Source organism: Heterocephalus glaber, unplaced genomic scaffold (genome assembly GCF_053883595.1).
Source record: "Heterocephalus glaber isolate CG9 unplaced genomic scaffold, H.glaber_assembly_v1.0 deba00000594, whole genome shotgun sequence".
NCBI lineage: Eukaryota > Metazoa > Chordata > Mammalia > Rodentia > Bathyergidae > Heterocephalus > Heterocephalus glaber.
In genome coordinates this window covers 24,454,944-24,477,829 of record NW_028258151.1, presented here as the reverse complement: position 1 = coordinate 24,477,829, position 22,886 = coordinate 24,454,944, and the positions used below count along the sequence as shown (strand labels likewise).

At 36.7% G+C, this 22,886-nt stretch overlaps 1 protein-coding gene across 8 annotated transcripts in view; it reads right to left on the bottom strand.

The window, feature by feature from the left end:
- Positions 1-22,886, bottom strand: part of Trim44 (TRIM family member 44) — a 205,049-nt gene that overhangs the window by 99,984 nt on the left and 82,179 nt on the right. For 7 of the 8 annotated variants that reach the window (XR_015448986.1, XM_087205600.1, XM_004852034.4 and 4 more), the window contains 2 exons: positions 19,925-20,164; positions 12,018-12,037 (listed from right to left, as the gene is read on the bottom strand). Coding sequence is in view for 6 of the 8 variants with exons in the window: in XM_087205600.1 (XP_087061726.1) it covers positions 12,018-12,037; positions 19,925-20,164 (260 nt within the window). In the remaining 2 variants the exon portion in view is untranslated. Of the gene's footprint in view, positions 1-12,017; positions 12,038-19,924; positions 20,165-22,546; positions 22,611-22,886 lie in introns of those variants that run through there. The other variant, XR_015448985.1, reaches the window with a different exon arrangement.

Below are 22,886 nucleotides of genomic sequence, written 5' to 3'. Positions count from 1 at the left end.
TAGCTGTATGTCAAGGCTTAATAACTTAACCTCTTATAATATCAATTTCCTCATACACAAAAAGGGGATGAGAATATATTTCACAGAGTAGTTTTAAAGCTTTGAAATAATATATATAGATCTAGCTCCTATTCAATGTCTCTAACATACAATACCTCTGGTCTCACTATTATTGCTGCTTAACTATCAATCCTAGATAATTCTGAAAGTTAGAACAAAGTTGGTATCTTGGTGAACTTTAATCCTTATCTGGATGATAGTACCTCATGTAGGATAAAATAGCATGTTGCCCCACAGTATCTAGGCCAAGATGCATCTAGCAGCCAGAGCAGCTAAAAAATGCTTCTCTTCTGGATTCACTGCAATTCTGTCAGCTCTTCCCTCCCTGTACTGTTTTTCTCATGCTCAATCTCACTTCCTTTAAATAGAACTGATGGAACTAGATTGAGTATAAGGGGAAATGTACTCACCAAGGAAACAAAATGCTTTTCAATTTACAACCACACTGCAACCTACAGGGAACAACTGGTGGTGGTGCTAAGGAGTAGGGGGAGAGGCATTTACATTAGATAGTGCTTTTCTTCCCCGAAATCCCTGCAGGTTGGTTGGTGAGAAAGTATTTCTTCCATGAATTTGCAAACACCCATGTTCATTCAGGTAATGGGTTCAAACAAGTACATTCTGGCCCTTGGCAAAAATCTCACCTTTTAGTTTTATCTCAGGCTTTGTTTACCTTTCTTCAAGTTCTGACCCACATCCCTATTGTTCTAATTTTAAGGACACTTGCACTTAATGACTCAAAACCTCATACCATCTTGAAAAGGAAAAGAAAAAGAAAAAACCCCATCAGCATGTCCTCCCAGCATCTGTTACAGATGCCTGCTTAGGTTTCTGGATAAAAAGGTGAGTATAATTCAGCCACACAGAGCTTACAAAAGCAAAAAAAAAAAAAAGAAGAACCCTTGGAAACTGTTTGGAAAATGGAATTACTGACCTCTTGCCTGCCTCTCACTGAGAAAAAGCAGAAAGATGCTTGAGACAAGCATGTTTCTCCTAAAATGAAAAAGATACACTGAACAAGAATTTTGCTGTGACTGCCCACAGGTAAAGGGGAATAAACAATGACATCAAATTTAGTTATTCTTAAAGCACAGATATCTGTGACTACCTAAAATCTGCTCTGTTTAATGCCAGTCCAAAATGTCTATGAAGACAAATTAGGAAAAAGAAAACTAGACCACACCCAGACATTTTAACATCAGGTCTAACTCAGGGACCAACATGGCATTCTTTCATATCAATTTAACTGTCTGACTAGCTTTTAAGTAAAACACCTACATCTTCCATTTGTAAAATGCTGGTGCTTTAGTATTCCTTTTCTCCATTAATTTAGAAGGATTTAGATAATCACTTTCCAAACTTGATTTTAAATTAGAGGAGGGTAGGAGCTGTCAAAGTAGGAGTATAACTAGAACACAAATCAAAAGAACAATTTCGTTTTACAACTACTTTATCTCAGTTGCTTATTTTTCCATCTAAAATCTCAAACCACAAAGAAGAATATTTTCAATGCTTCATAACATATTTGTCCTTTAAGTATAAGCTATGAGATTTTGAACCATAAAGAAAACAAACAATTTACCCACAACAAAGCATGAGATGTAACTACAGAAAGAAATCCTTGCGATTCAGAAGTCCATCTTTCCTGAGGTGATGGTGCAGTCCAGAGGTAAAGTATAAAAGGAAACTAGGTACAGATCTTTTGGTCCCTCAGCATGGCACACCAGATAACCTCTATAAGCTGGACCCTACCCACCTTTTAGTCTCACTCCCGCCCACTGCAGTCCTGCAGTTACTCACTAGTTTCCATGCAGCACATGTATGTTCACCCCTCTGAGCCTTTATACTTGGGGATCTCTCTGCTTGGATGGCCTTTCTGTCCTTTCCACTTGAAAATGCCTGGCTCTACCCATCTGTCAAATCCATAAGACATGCTATCTTTTCCGATTTTTTAAAATTCTGAGTTATTTGTCCCATGCTCTATGGCCAGTATATACATTTTACAAGGATCATTACAGATGCTAGCTCTACCACTTTTTAGCTACGTGGTCTCATGAATGGATAATCTCTCTTCAATTCAATATTTTCATCTCAGAGAGAGGAAGATAATATATAAGCCACATATTAGGATTGTTGTGAGAAATAAATCATCATGTTTATAAATGTTTAAAATACTTCCTCAGTTAGCATTGCATAAATGCTTCTTTATAAGTCATGACAATAATTATTATATGGCACTGACATTTGAAATTAAAATAGTTTATTTCACTCTCCTTCAAACTAGACCTTGAGGGACAAAAATTCATTCTCATATTCCTGAGACCTAGCATAGGGCCTGGTACACATTGGGCACTCTATGATATGTGCTGAAAATATTAATGATGGAATTCCTCTGCAGCCTTCTGAGAGGTTAGGAAATAGAGCTCTTGGTAAAAGTGTTATCCTGATAAGCTCTGAGGTCAAATATACAAACAAAGTTAGACTGCCAACCATCATAACTACTGGATTGGATGGCAAACAAATTGATCAGAGTAGAGCCACAGCATGCAAAATGACATCCAGGGCCCTTCCTACTAGGCTTTTCTTTAGCACAAAAACCAGAAAAGGTAGATAGATGTGTTTGTATGGTAGAAGATAAGCTGCTCCTGGACATATTTCCATTTGCAGGTAGATGTAGTAAGTCAGACGCACCTCAGCTGCATTTTCCAGCTGTGAATGGGTTGTCTGGTTAATAATCAACATGCACAAAATAAAGTTGTGACTCATAGAGACAAACTTCTGAAAATCAATTACTTTAGCAAGGAGGCTTATTTTTGGGACAGATAAGCAGCACAGTGCATAGCGTAGCTTTGGCTTCACCCTTGATCTGACTAAAGTAGGGGATGACCAATCTACCTCAGCATGGGAAATTAAAGTCAGCTCAGATTCTGTAACACACTGTCAGAGATAAAAGACACTTTCTATGCTGAAGCACACCTAGATATTGCAACCTCACTATCCATAATAAGCAATCTTGATAGTTTTTTTCCCTGTCACAAATACTGGAACAAATTTCTCTGGCTTCCAGATAGCCCTCTTGAAATGAAGATAATGCAACAACAAATCACGAATTTTCAATAAGAAGACAGAAGAAACATAAGTGTTTTACTGACTTAATCTTCTTATTTCTACAACTTCTAAGTACTCAGAAAGAGAAACGGTTTATCTAAGAACATATGGTCATTCATGGGGAGGCGGTGCCTAGCATATGGCCTCAAAATAATTTTTAAGGAAACAACGTACAGACTTAAAAAAATTACCAAATTACTTAATCTCTAAGTGGATTCCTTTTATATTGTATATGATAGATTTGTTTTCCTCATTACAATTTTATCTCCAAAATAAGCCAGAGATAAGGATGTGGAGAGATGAAGTTAGAATTTATAGGAAAATTAACAACAGTAAAAGAAGGTTACATGACTCACCTAAGGTCACACAGTCACAGGTAGAAGCAAGACTAGAAGTAAGGAGCACACAGGAGGTGAGCCAGCACCCCCTGCTCCCCCATCAAAATGAGAAGACACATAAACAAGTCTCAAAACCAGACTTCCAGATCACCTACAGAAACCCCAAAGGGAATGAGATGGAACACTCTGATACTCAACCACCTGGACTCCCTGAACTGGCAACAAAAGAGGATCTGGAAAAAAATGAAATCAGAAATAATTTCTCAGATAACAGCAGAGACTGTACTCATAGTGCAAGACATGATTAATCTAGAGAGGAGCTCAGGAACATGATGGAATCCAAACATAGGAAACAAATGGAATCCATAAAACAGATGCAAACAGATTTCAAGGAGATTAAAAACTCCACTGAAAATCTACACAGCAGAATGAGACAATGTGAGGACAGAATTTCAGATATAGAAGATAAGATTGCAATTAGTGACCAGGAAAAGAAAAATTGCTTTAAAATAGTAAGGGACTATGAGAAATCAATCCAGCAGCTGCTAGACGATGCAAAGAACAACAACATAAGACTGATTGGAGTCAAGGAAGAAACAGTAGAGAGCGAAGATGACCTAAAAAAAACTGTTCACAGAAGTGATGGCAGAAAACTTCCCAAGCAGGGGAAAAGAACTTGATATACCAGATAAGTGAGGCATATAGGACTCCAAATAGCCTTGATCAAAAAACATCTACACATAGGCATATAATTGTTAAGATTCCAGAAACACAACAGAAGAACAAAGTTCTACAAGCAGTTAGAGAAAAAAAACAAATCACATACAAAGGAAAGCCCATCAGAATCACAGCAGACTTCTCAACACAAACCCTCAAGGCAAGAAGAGCATGCAGTGATGTATTTCAAGCCCTGAAAGAAAACAGCCTCCAACCTAGATTGATGTACCCTGCAAAACTATCTTTCAAAATTGATGGAGAAAAAGATACTTTCATGACAAAGAGCACCCTAGGAACTTCATGAATACCAAACCAGCACTCCAAAAAATTTTAGACAATATCCTAGGAAAAGAAACGAGGAGCACAATCCCAGGAAGCCCAGCACAATGAATCCATTGGGCAGGACAAGAAATTAAATGCAAAGGGGGAGAATCCAACAAAAAGAAAAGGTCATGACAATGATAAGCCAATATGTGTGAGTTATAACCATCAATGTTAATGGTCTCAATTCACCAATCAAAAGAAACAGAGAATGGCAGAATGGGTCAAGAAGAAAGATCCAACAATATGCTGCATACAAGAAACACACTTAATTGAAAAAGAAACTCATAGTCTGAAAGTTAAAGGGTGGAAAACAATACTCCATGCGACAGGAACCCGAAAAAAAAAAAAAGCAGGAGTAGCTATCTGTTTTGTAGATCAAGTGGCTTTCAAACAAAAATCTGAAACACTCTGGTCCCAAGAATTTCAGACGAGGGATACACAGCTTTATGTACAAATCTATTGTGAACATAGGTTTTTATTCCTCTCAAGTAAAAACTTAAGAACAGGACTGTTGGTTCTTACCAGTAACAGAAGAAATTTCTATATTGTTTCCCAAAATGGTTTTACCATTTTACATTCACATTAGCAGTATTAGAAAGTTCTAACTGGTTCACACCTAAGCTGACATTTGTTCTTTTAAAACTTTTAACTTCATCTCCCTAATGAGTGTATAATGCAATCTTGTTATTGTACTGATTAGTGTTTTTCTGATTCTAGTGTTGCACAGCTCTCCTTGTGCTGTACTGGCTATATATCAACTTCTTGTGTCTACTTTTTAATTGGGTTGTCTATTAATGAGCTGTAAGAAAGAGTTCTTTATATATTCTGGTCATAGGTTATACGCCTTATAAATATGGTCTGTTTAAGGACTACTTTTCATTGTCTTAAAGATGTCATTTAAAGTTCTAAATTTTGATGGAATCTCATTTATCAATTTTTTTCTTTTATACATCATGTTTTTTATATCCTAGGAAATTCTTGCCTACCCTAAATTTATAAACATTTTCCCTTATAATTTCTTCTTAAAGTTTTATAGTTTTAGTCTTTCATATTTAGGTTCATAGATCCTTTCAAGTTATCTTTATGTATGGAAATAAAGGGTTGAGGTTAATTTTTTTATATACAGATACCAAGTGTTCTAGTGCCATTTGCTGAAAACACTATCTTTTCCTCTGCTCTTGAATTGAGTTTATGTTCTATAAAATGCTAATGTTAAATAATCTTTCAAAACTCAGTGGACCACGTATGTGTGGTTCTATTTCTAGATTCTCTGTTTTATTCAAATGATCTATATGTCTTTCCTTACACCAACACTGCCTTGATTACTGTAACTTTAGAGGAAGTCTTAAAATTAGGTACTAAATGTCTTCCAACACTGCTTTTTTTTCTTTTTACTTTTCTAGGTCCTTTGTACTCCTACATAACTTTTAAATTTCAATACCCAATTCTTCATTTATAGCAAGTATACATAGACCTGAATTTTTATATATACCTTCTGTTTTCTAATCCTGGTAAATTCAGATATAAGTTCTAGGGGCTCCTAGAGATTTATTAGTATTTTCTGTGTAGATGAGCATTTCATCTACATATAAAGATTTTACTTCTACCTTGCCAATCCTATCCTAATTGTGTCATTTTATTGCCAGACTATTTTGGTTTGGGCCTATGTTTCAAAGTTTAATGGACAGATGAAGAGTAGGCATATCTGCCCTTGTTCCCCAACTTAGGGAGAAAAGCATTGTATCTTCTCCATTCATATAAGAGTTTTTTGCTGGAAGTATGGAGTACATGTCTTTGATCTGTTGAGAAGGTTCTGCTGTACATCTAGTCTCCTAGTAGCTTTTACCATGAACAGCTGTAGAATTTAGTTCAATACTCTTTCTCCAACTAGTGACAGGATCATATGGCTTTTTCCTTTCCTCTGTTAAAATGATTACTTTTGGGGGTGGATCTTCCAATGCTGAACCAACACTGGCATCCCTATAATAAAACCACTTTCTACATACTGCCAGATCTGACTTCTAAGAGTTTGTTTTGTTAAACAAATTTCTATCTATGTTCATACTTTTTTCTTTTATTATCTTTATCCAGTTTTAGGATTAGCACAATGTTGGTTTCCTAAAATGAGAGAGGAAGTGTTCTTTCTTTTTTCTGGTTTAAATGTTTGATATAATTCATCAGTTAAAATGTCTATGAGCCTGTTGTTGTCTTATAGGTAGGTTTTCAAGCTAGGAATATACTTTCTTTAATAGGTGCTATTCAAATTTTATATTTCCTCCAGAGTTAGTTTCATTAATTTGTCTTCCAAGGTATTTCTTAGAAGTTAACAAATTTATTTCAAAAAATATTTTTGTAATATGCTTTCTATATCCTTTTAAATTCTGTAAAATCTGCAGTAATGTCTCCTAGATCTTGATATTGTAATTTTAAAAATGTATAATTGATATTGCATAATAGGAAGAAAAGATCTAAAGGAACAGGGGAAGTGGGAGAGGTAGGGGAAAGGAAAGAAGGGAAAAGAAAAAATATGAGAAAAGGAAAAAATGGAAACAAAATCTTTTCAAATAGGCAAGGGTGGAGAGGGTGAAGGGAGGGCAGGGGAAGGGGAAAAAATAAGAACCAAGATACTCATGTAATTGTTCAAGATTCCAATGATGAATGTAACTGTATTGTATACCTAAAATGTACCAATAAACTTAATGGGGAAAAAAAAAAGACTAGAAGTAAGGCCTGCTGACTCCTTTAGCTCCTACTCCTTCACAACCCCCTTCCTGTTTGATCACAAAATCAGCATGGGTTACATTCACACTGATCTCAGCAAGAGCTTTATTGCCTAACAGCCAGCTTTGAAGATGAAAAATTCTACAGTGGCTCCAAGTATGGCTGTTACTAATAGTAAATCCATTTTCCTTTTAGTTTTAAAAAAATCACAGAAAAACTCAATAGCAAATCAAAATTTAATCTTGATCTCACTCCTTCTCCTCTGAGCACAAGAGTTTAAGGGTCTTCCCTTCTCTGATGTCCTCCCACTATACAATTGCTCTGACACTAGAAGATCGTAATGCCACCCCCTCTTTGAATATATATTACTTCTCAGCAGGCTCTGCCAGGAGTAGAGAAGAAGCCAATCTGTGAGGGAGTGAACACAAGATCTTCCATAATAGCAGAGAAGGCAGAAAATTGCTGCCAAAAGTATAAATTGCTTTTTTTGCTTGGAAAAAAAATTCTGGGTTTCAAAGACACCTTCTTACAAGGTGTCTCTCCACAGCTGTTAATATCCATGTTCTACATATTAGGACTTTTGTTCCTTCACACCCTCTGAGAACTCTTGCCAGATACATGACTATGTATCATGGATCTGAGGAGTAAGTTACCACATGATGAGCAACGGGCAGCTATTATGTGGAGTCAAGGGAAAGCTCAGCTGGCCGCTCCCCAGACAGCATTCCTTTTGCTGCTGATATTCTGAGAATACTGTATGAAGATAAGACAAAAAATATCCCTATATAATGATAGAGACTAAGCCTAAGAGCCTTCTTTCTTGACAAGTTACTTGCAGAAAACCAAAGTCAGCAATTCGATGTTAGAGCAAGAACTCCCAAGTTAGAGGGCCCAGACCAAAGCGATCCCCTGAGGACTGTGTATGAAGCCTCTGGGTTTTCCTACAGGCCCACAGAGTGAAGTGTGTTGGCCTCTTGGAGACAGTGCAAGAGACTGTTGAATGCATGTGCCCTGAAACTAGAAGATAATCAAGTCCTAATTCTGTCACTTATGAGCCTTGTGATCTAGGGCAAATTAATTTCTCCAGGCATTTCCTTCTTTGACAAGTGGGATAACTATAGCATAATGTTTAGAAGGATTAAATGTTAGTATGTATGAAGCATTTTGGTCATAATAAACCTTCAATAAATGGTAGCTATGATTAGTATTATTTTAATTAGCAGGATAACTATACACTAAAACTCAGGGTAAGAAACAGATATGAGCAAAAACATAGTATCTGGCCATCTTATATCAAACAGTTTGAGAAGTCAAAACAGAAAAGAGAAGCAGAGACTCCAGGTGGTAGAAAGGGAAGATGATCTATTACAGGCAAGTATGTTTCTACAGGACAGGAATTTCCCTTCCACTGTGGAGAAAGAATGTTAGCGAAGATGACACAGGCATAAGAATCCAAGCAGAACTAGAACTCAGGGTCAATAGGTAAATTTCTCATCTACAGTCAGTGCAGAGAGACCCACATTTTCTTTTTGCTTCCCTAACATATCTAACCCTCATTTAATCTGTCAGCAATGCAGAAGCCTTTGGAACAAAATTCTGTTTGGCCTGTTGAAATGGTAAAGTGTATATCATAAATGAGAAATTTCAGATCAAAGACAATCTGCCCTATAAGTGTTAACTGGAGTAAATTAAGCCCAATGGTATTCAATACAAATAAACCAAATGAAATTGACAAGTATGAATTTAAAGGTTAAAAAATGTGACTTCTCTTCCTTCTTTCTTCCAAACTGGAACATGTCTTCAAGTGCTCATTGTACCAAAAAAGGTTTTATAGTTTTAGTCCAAGAGAATCCTGCTGACATCCACAGTAGCCCGACTCGAGGGAGACAGTTTGACATCTTGGTTGCTGGTAAGGCAACTATGCCTCACCACTACCTTGTCAAAACGACACGAAGGTATCTGCAATTAAACTCTAAAGCCAAAATCTCATACTCAATAGTATCTTCAAAGGAAGTATTAATCTTCTCATAAGGTCCGTGTATTCTAATCAACATGACTTCGGCATGTGGCCATAAAGATAAAATGAGTGTTTCAGCCTCATCAGGCTCTCCCAAGACAGAAATGCCAGTGGTGCCCTGTGGAGCTTGCACTCTACCTTTGCTAAGGTATTTTCTCTATGTAATCTGTTGGAACTCCTGGAGAGGTCTAGAATTGTGTCTAAACCTGGATTTTAAAGAGCTAGAGCTAGTCTTGAGAATAAAAGAGATGAAGTGCCAAGGAGAATTTGGTATCTAAACCAAACTTCTGTGCAAATGGTGAAAACTTGGGTCAATAACTGAAGAAGATATTGATTTAGGACCCCATCATTGCTGCTCAAATAATACAGTTTGTATGTGGTCTGAGCCCCCAGTGTGGAGATGTTGAAAGGTGGTAGAACATTTAAGGCACGGGGCCTGCTGAAGGTGATTACCTCAAGGAAGCACCACCCTAAGAAGGGATTAAAGGAGGTCTTGTGAGTCTGAATTAGTTTCCAGAAAACTGGTTGTTTCAAAGGAGGTGGTACCTTCCCTCAATCTTCCCTCTGCAAAGGTTTCCATCATTATAAGGCCATCCACCATGAGGCCTTCACAAGAACCAGTTCAGATACTGGTGTTATGCCCTTAGAACTCCAGAACTTTGAACTAAAGAAACCTCTTGTTTTTATAAATACCTAGCTTCAGGTATTTTGTTACAGAACACAAAACGTATTAAGACCCCTAGTCCAACTATAGGCCCTTCACCTACCTCCAATTTATTTTCCATTCCAAAAGCAAGAAGACTTCTAAAACAAAAACCTGCTCATGTTAATTCCCATTTAAAATTCTTTAAAGGCTTCCCACTGACTTCAGGATAGAGCTCAAGTACTTTTAAAAGGTCAATATGGCACTAAATGACCTGAGCTCTGCTTTCCTTCTTCCACTCTTCTCTACGAAGACCTTTTACATGTTTTTTTCTTCTACCTACAAAAACTGACCCTGTTCTTCTGCCTGCCTTCTCTTCATTCAGACCTCTGTTTATGTATAACCTTTTCTGGTTAGCCTCCCTTCATCACCCAGATGGTTCTGGAGCCCGTCCTCATGCAGCCTGGACTTGAATTATCACAGCACTGCCCACAGTGAGCACTTGTTAGATTCTTGCCTCTAATCTGCCCTACTCACCATATTTACCCAGTATGAAGCACAGTGCCTGATACATAACAGGGGCACAAATATATTTTAAGTAGATAAATGAAGGAAGATAGGAAGGGAGAGAGGGAGGGATGCAGGGAAGGAGGGAGGAAACCACAACGCAGAAGAAATCTGTTCGTGAGAATGGCTGGAAGATGGAATTTAGTAGGCCACCTGGGACTTTAGCCATAGCAAAAAAGGAGCTGGATAGTTCCTTACCATTCCAGAGTAGAGAATGAGAACCAGTTTCCAAGGAAAGGAAGCAATGGCATATGGAGATATGGGATAATGTTTGGTATTTCTTAACTATGAAGGGGGCTCAGGATGTGGGCAGGGAAAAGAAAAAAGAAGGAACTGTGTTTGTTGGTTTGAAATAAAATCAAAGAAGTGCCAAATACTGGCACCAGTAAGATAACCTTGGACAATTCATTTAGATTCTTCTTTTAATGAGGCACTTAAACTAGATTAGTGATGTTCAAACTGAGTTCTGAGAAACCATGGTCTGCAGAAGCCCCTGAGTCTACTGACACAGAGAAAGATGGTATACTAATAGATATGGCCCTAATTTAAAGTAGAGAAAAAGTTTTTTACACACTGAGATTCTACTTAAAGTTTGTTTGGAAAAAAGGGTACTTCTGCTAGAAATAAAATCTGAATTGCAGTGGCCTGACTGACCTTTCTGATAGGGCCCAGTCTTAACAGTTTTTGAGGCTACTTGATGGATGGGTCTATCTAGACATTACATTTTACTTGGTCAAATTCCCTCAATTGTACTGATGGCACAATTGCAGCAGTTAAGAGTTTGTCTGCACTGCAAACAAACATACAGAAAAATTTTAAAAAATACAGAAAAAGTAAACCAAAGTTCAAGTTCACTGCAAGGCTGAGGCAATTATGAAATGCACTTTTAAACGTAATCTAACTGTGGATGTAGAGAAGCAAAAAGGCATTTTTTTCCCTAAACAAAATTTTGTAGGGCTGGGGATTTAGCTCAGTGGTTCCACCGTCTACCTTGCAAGCGCAAAGTCTGGAGTTCGATCCCAGGTACCAAAAAGAAAAAAAAATTTGTATATCTATGACCTAGGACTTATTGTATTGGTATCTTAAGGTCAGACACAAAGATTTTACTGGTCAGAAATAAAGGATATTAGATCTGGAGTCCATTTAAAAATCAAATTCACATTAAAAGAGAACAATGCAAAAGTTTATTTAGTGGGTCCATCTGATAACCTAATTACCATTCAAATGTAGTGCTGACTTTTTCTTAACAAGGTATTCTGAATGTGCTAAAGAATAAGGCAAAGTCACTGTCTTTACAACTTTCAAGTCTACCTTTATCTGAAGGTCACAGACAGGAAATGGCACAGCTAGTGAAGGAGATGGGAGTCTTAAAAAATAAGATTTTCAAAGCCCTGGCTTAAGATGGAGATCCCTTTTCTGTGCTATTTCCTTGGCTGTCCATATTTTGTGGGGCATTAAAAGGCCACAAATGTCATTCTACTTCAATTCTGAGAATAGACAAGCAGTAATAATGTGATCTTACCTGGATCCTTCCTCATTGCCCTGAAAGACAACAGAAAGAAACAGCATTAGAAATCATCACTGGCAGAAACTGATTTACATTTTTTTCTTCTCCTCTTCTCCCAATCTGAAGGCAAAGACTATACACTTAAAAAAATGACACCAGTGGACATCTAAGGACTAAGACAAGGTCTAATATAAACCTTATGTTCAAGCTCCCCAGCAGAGCAGAACTGATAATTTGCCCTTGCAAGCAGAGAATTGAATGCTCAGACCTGGGAGGCCCAAATAATAGTCTTGCTTTTTTATTTGTATGGCTGGCAGTATTCAGTTCTGGGCAAACTGAGAGCCCCAAAATAGCAGCAGGTCTTAGGCAAAAACTGACCAGCTCCATAAGTATCAAGCTGTTTCTTTTGAAGACTCATTTCTGTCATGGTCTATAATTTTTATCTCTAAACATGAACACAGCAACTCTAATATATAGCATACTAAAGTAGAAAGGGTACCAAACTGGGACTCAGAAAATTGGAATTCTAGTCTAAGCTCTGATACTTTTTAAGTATGTGCCCTTGGACAAGCTGATTAATCTAAACCTAGGCTTTCTTCTCTGAAAGAGGGTATTTCTAGCAGTAGATGACCTACATCATTCTTTAGCCAAACACTGACTTTTCTTTTTCTTGTCCACTCTGCAAAAATAATGTGTGAATGTGATTTTCCCAGGCACTGCATTCTCCCAACCTAACTTTATCAATATCAATCACGGCAGATTCCTTTGAGCCTCCTTCTATGACCAAAACACATCTTTCAAATGACTCTTAAGCCTTTTCCAAGAGCGCACTTATCCTTCTGGTGACACAGTATCTTTCACATCCTTAGTTATTCAGCGATGATCTCAATAGAGAATGTACCTCTGGTTGTACTCCTCAGAGAAGGAATAAATGAATGAATGATTCCTGTTAGTATAAAGGACAATGAAGTGGGAATCAGACATTCTGGGTTCAAATCTTGACTTTGTCACTTGTGTGATCTATTACCCTAGTAAAGTGATTTCTCCTCTCTTAACTTCAACATCCTACTTTGTAAAATAGGGCTATAACTGTCTTTTTATCATAAAATGGGTAAGAGGAGTGAATAACTCTTAAAATCAAGTCCAGTGCCTGAGACACAGGATACACTTAATAAAGCATATTTATCAATTTGAGTGATAATTCAGTATGGTTCATTAAGAAGCTACTGTATGTAAGTGCTAAAGATTAAAAAAATCCATAATGATTTAACCACCTAGAAGCTCCCAATCAGGAGCATGGGAAACAGGCAGAAAGAAAATTAACTATGGCTAAATATGTTAAGGGATCTAACAAAGACATAAACAGAGTCAAAAGGGAAACGATGAATGTTGCCTCTCCTTGAGAACCTGGGGAGGGCTTCACAGAGAAGGTGGCATTTACATTGGCACCTGAAGAATAAGAATTTCCACAGGCTGACAATAGAGAAAAGTGGGAAAAGCACTGGAAGAGCAAGAACAAAGACAACTTAAACTTATTTACTGTTTAAGGTACTCTGAGTTCTGCAGAACTACAGAATAGGGATGTGCATGTGAATCTTGGGCAGGGGCATGGGAGCAGGCTGAGGGTGGCTGAAGCTGAAGAGCACAACGGAAGTAAAGGGAAACTGTCCAGGTACAAGCCTGTAAAGGACAGCTGAGCCAAACCAGACTACCCACTAGAGGGTAAACAGGAAGGGCATTTTAATAGACCATTAAGGATCTGCAACAGTGCTAAGGTGCTAATCATCTGCATTACATTGAGAGGAAAGTAGGACAAATGGTGAAAGAAAGATATAGGGATAGTGGGAGCTTTCTTTCCATTTTTATCACCTGACATGTCTCATGAGAACAGTAATACAGAAAGAGAAAATGTCACATAATTTAAATTTCATAGAGTTACAAAACTATCTGTGGTGCAATTAAATCTCAACACAATTTTTCAATTATCTTTAGATGTTTAACCATAACTGTCAGGAGAACCTTATGGAAAAAGTACTTAAACTTTTTCTCATGATTTACAGGAAGTCCTCCTCACAATCACACACTTTAGTGCAATGGGATTTCTGAGTTATATAAATTAATTCCAACACCAAAGCTTTTGGAAATTTATTTAACTTTTCCAAAATTCACCTTCTTCATCTGCATATGACCTCAAAGGGTCACTACATGGATTGAAATAAATGATTAAATCTGTGTAAAACACTAAGCAAGTATCTGGTACATTGTAAGTGTTCAACAAATGGTAGTCATTATCTTATCTCCTATGAATTATAATTAATAAGTTACTGCAGAGAGTGAGGAAGGAAAAAAGGTTTTGCCGTATATTCATCCATTTCTGCTGCTCACAGATGTATTTTTCTTTTTAAAAACTGCAGTCACTGTCACAAAACATGAGGAAGGCCAGGGTGAGAGTTTCACCACTGAAGGTATGAATAAATGAATGATGAAATAAATACACACACATGAATTTTAGAGCCACTTTGAATAAGTCAGCAGACCTTTAGATGGCCACTAACTTGCCAGTATAAGATGTGCACATGCAGCTCCTGCTACCCAAAATGTACTCGTTTTTCCCTAAATCCTAGCTATTTCCTATCTATCCCTAATATCCAGCCTTACTCAGACACTTCCTCACTAAGAGTTGAATGGGGCAATCCTCCTGTGAACTCCACATCTGCAGAGTTCATCCTTCATCCTCTTAAGCTAGCACTTAAGAGAGGAAAACTGATGATGACACCACCATACAGATTCTCTCTTTTTGGATTTCCACTCCTTGAGAATGAAAACCATGTTTTGTTCATCTCTGTATTCATTAAGGCAGTACAAGGCACAGAGTAAATATAAAAAGAGGGTGGGCAAGACAGAGCAGGATTTAAAACTAATTTCTCTTCCTATTATAAGTTAATTCTGATTTCAAGAATATTAGAGGTGAGAGTGTATTAAACACTAACTTTCATTTAGATGACTTGTTAAATTTGGCAGTGCTCCTAAATCCCTCCTTAAAACACCCTGAATGTTTTTGGTTGGCAGGATACAATTTAGGGCAACTTCTCATTTCTACTTTCACTAGTGGAAATGTTCACTATGATTCAAACAACTTTAATTTCAAGCCTGCTTATTCAGCTGAACTTGAAATTATAATGACACATTTAATTAAATAACAAAAAATTAGTGCAAGAGAGACAATTGTTGCTTTCATGAGATTTGCATGCTTCCACACGATTCAGTAAAATGAGTTAAACTGGTGACAATTTTGACTGTAGATGAAACATGCAAATACCAGAAACAAGCATTCAGCTTGTTTTAAATGGTATCCCTTTCACTATAAAGAGAGTGAAACTGGACATTTAAAATGGTATAGTACAGATGTGCTGGGTCTTTATAGCAGACATATGTCATGAAACTCCAAGTAAGCCACATTTTTAAAGAAAATGTCTTGACTCAGGATCAAAAAATGTACAGACATATATTTCAAGTTTAAAACAAATGCATAAGCTATGCATATATCATTTTTATATTTTCTCATCTAAAATAACTTTTTCTAGTATTATTGCAATCAGAATCTCCTTTCAAAAACTGGACAAGATGGTCATGCTCATGACTTATAAATAAGAGCACACACCATCTTTTAGTAACGAAAAAAGACTGAAAACATTTTTTAATACTTGACTTTGAGGAAGACTTTTATAAAATGATGTAAATAATTTGACAGAAAAGAGAAAGTCACATGAGGCCAACATAAGCCTAATGTAAAAAGCTGCCAATGACATTCCAAAAATATAAGATTGTAGACTTAAATCCCTTTGTTTTATGAACAAAGATAAAAATCCTTAATCACATATTACCAAAAATGAACCCAGAGTTTATCTCAAGAATGCAACATTGGATTAATATTGTAAAATTAACTAGTGTAATTAATAATTACAACCAAACAATGGAAAAAAACCCTGTAAGACATTTCAACAGGTGCAAAAGAAACATCTGACAAAATTCAATATTATCAGGATAAAAACCTTCAGCACATTAAGAACAGAGGGGAGCTTTTTCAACTTAATAAAAAGCATCTACAAAACTCACCACATATATTATACTGAATGCTTTTCCTCTAAGACTGAGACCAAGTGAGGATGCCCACTTTTACCCTTTATGTCAGGCACTGCACCGAAAGCCCTAGATTGATCAGTGGTGGTGAACCTATGGCATGTGTGCCATGGCTCACTGTTTGTCATCATTGAAAGCTCTAGAAGATTCGCCATCACTGCCCTAGACACAGCAATAAGGCAAGAAAACAAAGTAACTGGCAGAGAGATTGGAAAAGAAGAAATAAATCTGTCTCTGTTTGCAGATGACATGAGTGCTGATGCTAAGGGCCCAAAGAATCTGTAAAACCACTATTATAAGTAATAGGTAAATTTGGCAAGGGTTAAAAGATAAAAGGTTAATACATAAAAGGCAACTGTAAGCTGGGTGAGATGTAATTCCAGCTACTCAAAATGCAGAGCCAAGGGGATTGCCTGAGTTTGAGGCCAGCCAGGTAATACAGTAAAACCCAGTGTTCCAAAAAAAGTCAAAATCCCAAAAAACAAAAAAAACATATATAGCATGAAAAGTCTTGAAAAATAAAATTTAAAAGCAATTCTATTTTCAATAGCATCAAAAAATTAAAGACCTAAAAATAAATTTAACAAAAGCCATTGCAAGCCTTTAAATGAAAACTGCATACAAATAATTTCTAAAAGCATATAAATCAGACTTATAAATGGAGCCATACACCATGTTCACTCAAATTGTTGCTTCCAACAGCTAATATGTTATTTCTCTTCAGTGCTATGCTTTCAAGATTTTTTTCTCTCTCTTTAGTTCTATAAGTTTGATTTTTATCTGTCTGGGAATTGATTTCTTAAGATTTTATATTGTTTGGATTCACCTAGCTTCTTAAATCTATAGGTTTATGTCTTTCAACCAGATGCTGGAAATTGTGAACCATTATTTCTTTGTACATGATTTTAGCCCCTCATTGCTCTTATTATATGTATATTAGATCTTTCATTACTGTCCCACAGATCCCAGAAGCTGAGTTCAATTATCTTCCAATCCTTTTTTTTTTTGGTTGTTTAGATTGCATCATTAAACTATCTCCACATTCACCAATTTGTTTTCTTTCATCATCTCAAATTTGCCAGTGAGCATCTGCAGTGAATTCTTTTGTCAGTTATTGTATTTTTCAGTTCTAAATTTTTCATTTGGTTCTTCATATCTTTTATTTCTTTAGTACTATTTTTTGTTTTTCATTTGTTTCCAGCATGTTTGTAAATGTTCAATGAGCCACTTTTATGCCAGCTTTCCTTCTTTGATAATCCCAACACTTGCGTCATCTTGGCATTGGCATATATTTCTCATTAGAATTGAGATTGTATTGTATAATCATTAATTTAGACTGTATCCTGGATATATTGAGTCACTTGATAATAATAGGCTATTTAAATCTAATCTGGCAGGTAGTCAAATGGTTTAGTTTTCAAATACATGTCCAGGATCACTTTTTGAAGACCATGGTTCAAATGTCATGTTAGTTTACAAAGCTTCTGCAGTGCTATTCTGGTGTGCCCCACTCAGATGATAACCCTCCACTCTACAGTCTCCACAGAGCTTGCTGAGGAAAAACAGAGGCACCAAGTCATTACTACAGGGCAGGGGTGGACAATAAAATTCCAGCCACTTAACCAGCAAGGGAAGGGCAAGGACTAGTTAATGTAAGAGGAAGAGGAAGGATTTGTTCACTTTACCTACTGTCTCCACAGGTGAGGGGAATAATTCCTTGTTGTTACAGCAGGTAGGAACAAAAAGCAAAGATTCACTCACAGGCTCCATGGCAAACAGACACCTGTTACTCCAAGGTAGAGTATAAAACAGATTTTCAGTCCATCAGTTCCTCTACAGTAGTGTCAGTGGGGCTTGAGGAGGAGAGTAGCTTTTTCTTCATAGTATTCATCTCCAGAATGGGTAGGTATAGACAAAAGATTTCTCTCTAGCTATCAGGCTTTTCTTAGAGACTCTTTTGGGGTGTTCTTATCCACTAGCGTTTCCAGTTTGCAAAATATAGGGGACAGGATGTACAGAAAGCAAGGAAAATTCCAGGTAATTCACTGCCTTATAGTTCTTTAAATCTCAAGTTCTCCAGTCAGTATGACGTCTTTTCCCACCTTTGAAAGACTTTTGGTGACTTCTGTCCAGAGATGTTTGCTGTAATTAGTGGAAAGAGTAAAATGGAATGTGTTCATGGTTCTTACTCAGAATCAGAAATTTCATTTTGTTTTGGCACTAAAAATAAAATTGATGAATAGAAGGTTGGAAAGATGGTTAGAAATGTAATGAAGCAAATATGGCAAAATGCTAATGGATGACAATCTAGGTGGTAGGTATATGGGTGTAATCTGTAAAATCCTGTCAACTTTGCTTTATGTTTGAAATTTTTCATAATAAAATGTTGGTGAGGAAATCTTTTGGCTAAATGCAAAATGCAAGTGATTTTAAAAAAATATTCCATACTGTGCAAAGGAAAAAAAAAAGCAGTTCTCTGCTAAGTGAAAGAGAGGTACTGGATATTTGCGCTAACCAGTAAGTTACCAGATTAACTGGAACAAATGCTATTAGGTGATAACAGCTCCTTTGAACATGCTCTAGCAAGCTGAATGCTACCTCTTTTTTTTTTTTGGCACTGGGGATTGAACTTGGGTCCTTGCGCTTGCAGGGCAGGAGCCAGAACCACTGAGCTAAATCCCCGGACCTGCCACTTATTTTTAATAGCTTATTTTGTTCCCTTTCTAGTCCTTTGTCAGCTTTTACATTCCTAAGAGTAATTCCATCAGTTGGGGTACCTAAAGGACAGTTAATGATGTGCAGAGACTAAATTCATTCTTTGAAATAAAAATAAAAGAAGAGGATATTTCACAAAATCAGATCTTTATTTTTGAAAGAACAACCTAGTCAATACACAGAATAAATATAAGAATCTAATTTGAGGGGAATTTGAGAGAATTATGCTGTTAATCTGCTGAGTTAACTCTGGTTGAACTTTTTGTTTATTAAGCCACAAAACAATCCCCTCTACCATTCTGCAATATGTTAAAACTAACATTTGCATAGTGATTCAAATCTACCTTGTATCTTTCACTCATACTGGTTTTTGTCTTTATCTTCACAATGTCCCAGTGTACATGTCACCCTTTTATTCTGTTTTGAGACAGGGTCTTGTTATATTGCTTAGGCTGGTCTAGAATTCCTATATTCAAATAATCCTCTCCTCTCAGCCTCCTGAATAGCTGTGACAACAGGCCTGACCTACAACATCTGGCTCCACATGCCACTCTTAATCCATCAGATGCCCCCAATTTATAGTTAATTCCATATAAAATTCAGCCCGAAGCACCCTTTCACTATTTACAGAATAAGTCCAAAAATCTTTCATTCTGTCCTGCTTTGTGCTCTACTTCCTGACTTGTTCTCCTTCAGCCCAATTCTCATCTCTATAGTGGCTTTATTTACATATTCATTTTACAACCTGGGTTATGTCATATACACTCTTCTCTGATTCTGATTTCTGGCTTCTCGCTTTCACTGTGATTAGTATCTGCTCCACTGACTACTTTCCTTTAAGGCAAAGTAGGTAAATACTTTGCCAGGTTCAGCTGCTGAATACAGGCCCTAGTAGTCAATACTGTTCTTACATACTAGGTCACACACAAGTTGAAATGCTATAATTATATCTAAGGTTTCAATTTATTAATGATCAGGGATCACAAGGGGGCATTTCCAGCACTAAAGAATAGGGCAATCAGGTCCTATTTATCCTGGTACTAATGATAGTGGGCATTTTCATTTACCTCTCCCTTTGGCTCAGCTGATTCATTAGAGGTATCAAGTTGTTCCTTGGCCTGGGCCATCTGAGTCATCAACCTGTCCATGTGGGACTGGATATCTGCCAATATCTCAGTCACATGAGCCGTGGCCATTGCTTCCTGGATGTCTACTAGATGAAGGGCCTTTTGCTCCTCATCAGCAATCACTTTCTGAACTTTCTTAAATTCCTGCTGTATAAACACCTTCATCTGGTCCCGAGTTACCTGTAGAATACAGAAAAGTAAGAAGAGTAAGCTGGACATGCAAAGAAATAAAAGAGCAGAGTTACTACTATAAACAGCTAGACAGCTCTGGCCAAATACAAACTATGGTTCTCATCTGCTTCTGAAGTTTTGGGCATATTCTTTAAATGGTAAATTATTCTTTAAATGATAAATTTCCTGCTATCTTTTTGCCTTCTCATTCTTCAGGAATTAATTCCTGATGTTTTTTTGCTTTTGTTCATTTTTATACCAGCAATACAGAGCTAATTTTAAGAAATTTAATAGATGTGTATATATAATAAAAATGCAATTCCTCTTCTCTCTCCAATTAATGTTAACAGTTTTGTGTGTATTCACCCCATTTTTTTCTATATAGTTATCTATGAATATAGATAATTATGTGGGTTTTACCACAGTGAAATACAGTTAATGTTGTTTCTTGCTTTTCTACTTATATTATGATAGTACATACAGATCAGCTTCATGCTTTGGACTATTTTTACTATCTGTAGGATGAAGATACATAACACACCCTATTTAACCATTCCTCTCTTGATAGAAATAAAGTATCTTTCCAAATTTTCAATGTTACAAACAACATAGCAATGAACATCCCGATATATGTGTCTTAATATTAAATGCGAATTTTTTGGAGACCTCAGAAGTCACTGATACAATTTACATAACTCTATGACTTGTGATCAAAATACACAGTGAATGTTTAAATTTGAAATATTTACTAGAGTAAAAGGTACATTACCATTAATTTACCTCCTTGCTTCAAACACATTTATCCAACTTCCTGAAGCAGTTCTGGAAGCCTTCTTTAGTGTTTTATGAGGTGTGATCAAAAATAAGTTCAGTGCTGATGCCAACTGCCATCCAACAGAAAGGTATGCTCATATATGGTGATCCTCATCCTCCTTATTCACTGGATATGATATCATACAACTTGTAGCTCTTCCCCAAAGCCAAAATGACTATGAAAGGTGAATGTTTTGAATAGATTCAGGCCATGAAGGCAGCCAAAACAGTACAACAAAAGGTGCTCATGAAACAGGACTTCCAGAACTGCTTCAGAAAAAGGCAAGAACAATAGGATAAATGTTGTTTGTTTTTTGTAATGGGGATCAAACTCGGGACCTTGCGCTTGCGAGGCAGGCATCGGAACCACTGAGCTAAATCCCTGGCCCAGGATAAATGTTTTCAAAGAGGGGAAGTTTTTTTTTCCCCCCAGTAAGTTTATCGGTACATTTTCAGTATAAAATACAGTTACATTCATCATTGGGGTCTTGTACCATTACATGAGTATCTTGGCTCTTATTTTTTTCCCCTTTCCCTGCCCTCCCTTCACCCCCTCCACCCTTCCCTATTTGCAAAGACTTTGTTTCCATTTTTTTCCTTTTCTCATATTTTTTTCCCCTTCTTTCCTTTCCCCTACCAAGAGGGGAAGTATTTTGATGTAGATAAATGGCAATGTGTCTTCTACTGCAGTAAATTCTAAAAATTTATGCACTGTATTTTTCAATTACACATCATAAAAATATTGATACTGTCCTTGAAAAAAAGATGCAACAGTTAGATTCCTACAACGGTGTACTTAAGCATTTCTACAGTTTTACCAGTACTGGATAATAAAACTTTTTCATTTTCTGATAAGTTACAATATGTCATTGCTTTATTTTACAACTGTGTTCTACAAACAAGATACAACTGAAACTTATATTCAGCTAATGTATACAAAAGGCAAACAAAGAAACTATCAAAATAACAACTTCTAAACATTCCAAATCTTGCCAGCAACTGCATTTATTGAGGTTTCCTCACAAACATGTTTATTGTATAAGTATTTTTTTAAGTTGTGGTTGTTTATTTTTGTTTTTTGCAGTACTGGGGATTGAACTCACAGCACTGCACATACTAAGCAAGTTCTACCAATGAGTTACTCCTGGCTTTACGAATACTTATAAACAGCTATACATGAGAAGCTGAGATAGGAGAGCAGGGAAGACAGAACTGTAGATAAAAAGGTGAAGACCAAGAGAAGATTTTAGACCTGGGAGGGAAAGTAGCTGTCATCTAAATGTACCTCTTCTTTTATAGATAAGGAAATACACAGTAGGAAACTTGTAGGACAGAGATAGACTTCAATCTTGTTCTTAATCTGGTATCTGAGAGAACAGTTTGTCAGAAAGGAATTCCAACTGGGAAAACCTAGGCAAGAAGACTCAGGAAGAGAAAGACTGGGGGGGGGGGGTTGCATTTTTAATTAGCCTCTTAAAAACAGAAAGAAACTTGATATTTTAAGCAGCTTCTGTAATACAGCTATAAGGATCTCAATGCAGAAGGTGGCCTGTATGACAAGTATCCACTGACACATACCAAGTGCCTAAGTGACATAAACCCTCAGGAATTCATATGCTCTCTGTAGGTGCTCTCCCTGGTGCTGCATAAAAAAGAAAGGGAAAATACTAAATGTTACTTACATCCCTGCAAATTCTGTAATTCCTTTTTATTTTTATTATATACATTTTGGTGTTGTTATGCATGCATGATGATCATCTACCAATGGGTTTTTACACCTGAAATAAATTCGGTCTTAAATGATCTACAGCCTTCTCTTAGAGACCAAACCTGGAAAGTTTTTATTAAGGGATAAACTTTTCTGAATGCCTGATAATCTTCCTTAACGGTTCCAAGTGACTAAAAACTGAGAATATAA